General features: G+C 51.7%; 1 protein-coding gene across 1 annotated transcript; it reads left to right on the top strand.

Moving 5' to 3' along the window:
* The first annotated feature begins 843 nt into the window (after positions 1–843).
* On the top strand, positions 844–4,383 carry LOC125395976 (lymphocyte antigen 6A-2/6E-1-like). The gene is made up of 4 exons (XM_087898861.1): positions 844–928; positions 1,215–1,285; positions 2,292–2,408; positions 3,709–4,383. Coding segments are annotated over exons 1-4 (405 nt in total). The 5' UTR covers positions 844–926; the 3' UTR covers positions 3,924–4,383.
* Positions 4,384–5,052: the final 669 nt, after the last annotated feature.

The following is a 5,052-nucleotide window of genomic DNA, read 5'->3' on the forward strand; positions in this document are numbered from 1 at the left end:
CTCAGTCTCTGGCTTGCTGCTCATGTCAGGCCTGAGCCCTAGCTGCTGTCAATACTTGACTCATTGTAGAAAAGTTTTAAATCTTGGAATGCCATGTCACGTGGCGGTGACTTCAAGGTCAAGGAAACTCAGGTCCTTTGTGGGACACCTTGAACCTGGACCTCATAGATGTAGGGCCTCGCAGCATGACAAACTGGATTGCCAGGGAAAGCGAACATGATTTTTTTTAAAAAAAAAAAAAACAAAGGTTTCTGCAAGGCAGGGTCTCCCCACTCGGGGCAGTAGCAGAGACGCTAAGGTCATTCATCCTCTGCATAAAAATGTCTTGGGCCTGGCTCTAGCCACAAAATGCCAATGGCACCTGAAGTCCCAGATGTCACCTAAAGACATGAAACACTGCCCAATATCTCCTGCCCCAGTTATCAGTTCTTGGCTCAGGGCTCTCACACTGTGAGAACATGACCCCGCTGGCGGCTTCTTCACCAGACCCAAGCGCCCTGTGCTTGTCAGTTACTTACCTGCTTACAGTAAGGAAGACAGTGGGGCTCTGAGTCACGGTAACCCCGATATACCTTTCATTCAGAAACAGGAAAAGGCTGGGTAAGTTGCCTCCTTCCCACGCTTTCTCAATGAGAGACAACACTGACCACTTCCCTCTTGTTCATCCATCAGCTCTTCCTAGCCTTCCAGCACCAGCACGGTCCCTCCCTAATAGCTGTCCAAATCTGGCTCACCCAGGTCTCTGAGGAGCCTCGCTAATTCTTAGGCAATAAACATAGCCTGGAGGAAGTCCCTACCGGAAACCCTTCCTTTTTAGGACACCACTTGGGAGGAGCTGAGGGAGGGTATTTCATAAATACCTTGCTGATTTCTGCCCACATCTAGCTGGAACTTTGCACCTTGCCTGCAGCCTGGTCGCAGAGAGGATGTGAGGAAAGGAATTAGGATGGGGTTGCTGGGTGGCACACATAGGGAGAGGCCCCCAGGATATGACTGTGGGTGGAAGGTGGGGATTAGGAAAGAAAAGCTGAGTGGACAGGAGAGGCAGACGCCTACTCCTCAGGGAAGCCGTGTGGAGGGCTGCCAGTGGGGAAGATTGGGTGACTGAGCCATGTCCAGGACGATTGGGGGAGAGCCCCAGGGACATGATTGAGGGTTTTGCTATTAACTGGCTCCAACTCTCAAGGTCTTGTCTGTGTACCCCCTTCTCCTAGGACGAACAGTTCCCACACTATGAAGACCGGTGTGCTCATCCTGCTAGTGAGCCTACTGTGTGCAGAGAAAGGTGAGATGGAAAAGGGCCTCAGAGTTGAGGGTACACTGGCATTTTCATTGTGTGCCCAGTGCCTGAGGTGTACTGGAGTCATGGGGGTGCCCTGTGTGGGTTGGTTGGTGGTGGGTGAACTCTCATGTGCTTGGGGTAGCTTCCTGGGTCTCTAAACTGCCTTGCCGTTTCCCCCATGTGCTAGTAGGGTCTTGGACGTCACTGCTCCTTCTATGAGCAGCGGCCCCACACTCCTCAGGACCCATCTCCTCAGAATAACTTCACCCTCCATCTCTCTCTCATTTCTTTCTTGAGGCCCAAGCAAACCCTGGTCACCAAGGGCCCCTGTCCTCAGAGTACCCTGCTGCCCTTGCCTCCGAGCCAGCCTGTATGTACACAAGCTGGCAGAGGCTTCTTTTCCTGGCCCAACAGCCAAGTCAAGGAGTTTTTGACACCTTCAACTTTTGGCATTCCTTACATTATTACATTTGACTCTGTTGTATCCTCTAAGGCAGCCACATGAAGACTCCAGTGCTAGAACTTCGCTACGAGCCCTCAGAAACCTCCATACTTACAGTTACACCTCTATTAGGGGAGATCTCATGGTGAACCCTGACTTTGTAGCTGTCTTCTGGGAAGTTCAGTGCCCTGTTAAACAACAGGTCAGAACGAACAGTCTTCCCCATCCAGAGGCCCTTGTACTGCCCCGGTACCTACCCCCCTCACCCACTCACCATCTCAGCAGACAGGAGGTACCCAAATCCTCCTGCTATGAGAACTGTTTCTCTATTACCTCTTGGGGTCCAGTCTGTCCTGCGGCTGGCTGCCTGTGACAGCAATACCCAGCCTATCTGAAGAGCTGTGGCTCTTGGTTCACGCCTGTTTTTGGTGGAGGTGACTGAGGAGGGGTGTTCCTGCTCGGTCCTATATATAGCCCAGCAGCTGTGAGGAAGTAAAGCCAGGGCAGAGCAGGGGTCTGGTCTAGGAAGAGCATGCCCTGACCCTCATGTATTGGCCTGTTTCTCAGCTCAGGGATTGCACTGCTACGAGTGCTTAGGGATCTCATCTGAGTCCTCTTGTCAACCAACCACCTGCCCCTACACTAATGGTGTCTGCGTTACTCAGGAGGTGGAATTCACTATGGGTGAGTTCCCTGTGGCCTGTATGAAGCTGTGTAGTGGAGTGGCTTGGGAGGAAATTTTCAAGCACTTGTGGGCCATAGTTCTTTGTGGACCATAGTTCCCCTTCCTCCAAGTAGGGACCTTCTGGGGTTGGAGTGGGGCTCCTGTAGGGGCAGCAGGCTGTGGGTTGTGCCCTGGGGTCCAGGTATGTGCTGGGAGGTAGATTCTTGAGCAGGGCTGCCCCTATGGCATGTGTCAATTTCCAGGCATACCCTCCAGATAGACAAAGCAGGAATAGCCTCAACCTGCTATCCGGTTTCCTGCTCCTTTCTACAACCTGACTGTCTCCTGGAGTAGGTCTCCTAGATACAGCTTCCTAGGGAACAGTTCTTCCTGGCTGCCCTTTGTGCTAAGTCACCGTGTGGGTGATCTTGCACTGTGCCACGTCTTGTGTGTGTGTGTGTGTGTTTGCCTATGAGTGTGGGTGCACACGTGTGCACATATGGTGAGGCCAGAGGACATCCTTAAGTATCATTCCTCAGGTACTATCTTGTTTTAAGATTTATTTGTTTCATTTCATGCAAAGGAATGTTTAATGGATTCCCTGGAGCTGGCGTTACGGATGGTTGTGAACTATCATGTGGGACCTGGGATTTGCCCCCCAGGCTAGTGGGGCTGGTGAAAGCTCCCCTCTCCACCTCTCCAGCACAGAAATTAGATGCAGCACTCCCATGCTTGGCTTTTGCATGTGTGCTGGGGATGGAACGCGGGTCCTCATGCTTCCACGTGGCAAACACTTTACTGACTGAGCTGTTTTCCCAGTACATGGTGTGTAAGTGCATGTCTCATGTGTGGGTGCATGTGCACTATGTGGACAAGTGTGTGAAGCCCAGAGGTTGACACTGGGCATCTTCCTTGATGACTGTTTTATTTACTGAGGCGGGATCTCCCAGTGAACCTCAAGCTTGCAGATTCAGCTAGTCTAGCCAGTGAACTAACCTCAGGATTCCCCGTGTCTGCCTCAGGAGCACTGAGATTACAAGGAGGCCTGCCTGCCTTTTACATGGGTTCTGATGATTGAAATCCCAGCCCTCATGCTTGCTCTAGAACTCACCATGGAGCCCAGGATGGATTTGAACTCATAACAATCCTCCTGCTTTAGTTTTCCAAGTTCTGGGATTACAAGTGTGAGCCACCATGTCCAACTTCAATGTGCCTTAGAAGCAAGGCTGGGCCATCCAGACCTGGTGGCAAGTGCTCCAGACTTTGGGGTGCTGAGTTGTTCCTGCATACCCTGTGAGGTCACTCCCTGATGTCTTACAGGATCTCAGAAAGTGACAAGCAAGTACTGCCTTCCCACCTGCCCTGATAAGAATCTTCTTCCTGGATCTCTGGAATTCCTGGGTATCACCGTCAAGATTTCCTGCTGTAACACAGACCTCTGCAATGCAGCAGGTGCCACTGGGGGCAGCATCTGGACCCTGGCAGGGGTGCTTCTGTTCAGCCTGGGGTCGGTCCTCCTGCAGGCTTGGTTGTGATGGTCCTTCCTGCCATTCCCGTCCTCATCTTCCTATCCCCGTGTGTGATCACTCCTTCCTGGAGCCCTCTCATGATGAATTATGAGTTGGAAAAACCCTGAAGTGGGGTTAGGGTGTGGGCCACTCTGCTTCAACTTTATAGCCCCCATCACCACGACCCTCGGAATGCCATTCTGCTGTGGCTTGCTGTTCTCGGTTCTGGAGGCACGTGGACAGTACCAGGAAGGAGAAGGATTCCAAGGCATTGTGCCCATCTTTATAGCCCCCATCACCACGACCTTCGGAATGCCATTCTGCTGTGGCTTGCTGTTCTCGGTTCTGGAGGCACGTGGACAGTACTGGGAAGGGGAAGGATTCCAAGGCATTGTGCCCATGGTGCTTACGCATAAATCTCTGGGCTCCTGTGGGCTTCCCCTACATGCTGCTCAAAGTTGAGTTCAATAAACCGTGTGTTTTCCTAGCCAAGAACTTCACTTTTCTTTTGCTGCCCTGGGTCCACTGAGGCCTGACTGCTGACCCACATCTCTGCCCTTTCAGCCAGCCCCATAGCTATCTCATGTTACCCAGATCGGAGTGGCGTATCCCTTGGTTTGGGTGGGCCTTCCCTCAGAGCTGATACTGGGGACAGAGAGAGGGTTTCTCCATTTCCTAAGATTTCCTAAGATTTCTAAGATTCCTTGATTATGTTGGAGGAAGGGATCAGTCAAGGAGATGAGCCTTCAATGGTGGATAGGTCTTGCCCTGCCAGATTCTTTTTTTTTTAAATTTATTATGTATACAGTGCTCCAGATAATTGTGATCCACTATGTGGTTGCTGGGAATTGAACTCAGGACCTCTGGAAGAGCAGCCAGTGATCTTAACCTCTGAGCCATCTCTCCAGCCCCTCTCCATAGCTTTAGAGCCTGTCCTGGAACTCATCCTGTAGACCAGGCAGGCCTCGAACTCACAGAGATTCACCTACCTCTGCCTCCTTGAGTGCTGGGGTTAAAAGTGTGAGCCACCACCACCCAGTTCAGATTCTTTAAATCCAGAGCTGGATGCCATTTACTGCAGGGGCTCATGGCCTGACTCAGAGCAACAAATTTCTCACCCTGCCTCTCCTGGGGTCCCAGTCCATACTGGACGCTA

Source organism: Myodes glareolus, chromosome 19 (assembly GCF_982192425.1).
Source record: "Myodes glareolus chromosome 19, mMyoGla1.1, whole genome shotgun sequence".
Lineage (NCBI taxonomy): Eukaryota > Metazoa > Chordata > Mammalia > Rodentia > Cricetidae > Myodes > Myodes glareolus.

Bases quoted from the DNA above. Each gene is read 5' to 3' on its own strand.
- LOC125395976 (XM_087898861.1), top strand. The intron at 1,286-2,291 runs GTGAGATGGAAA...CCTGTTTCTCAG, and splicing joins CCTACTGTGTGCAGAGAAAG to CTCAGGGATTGCACTGCTAC. The intron at 2,409-3,708 runs GTGAGTTCCCTG...GATGTCTTACAG, and splicing joins GGAGGTGGAATTCACTATGG to GATCTCAGAAAGTGACAAGC.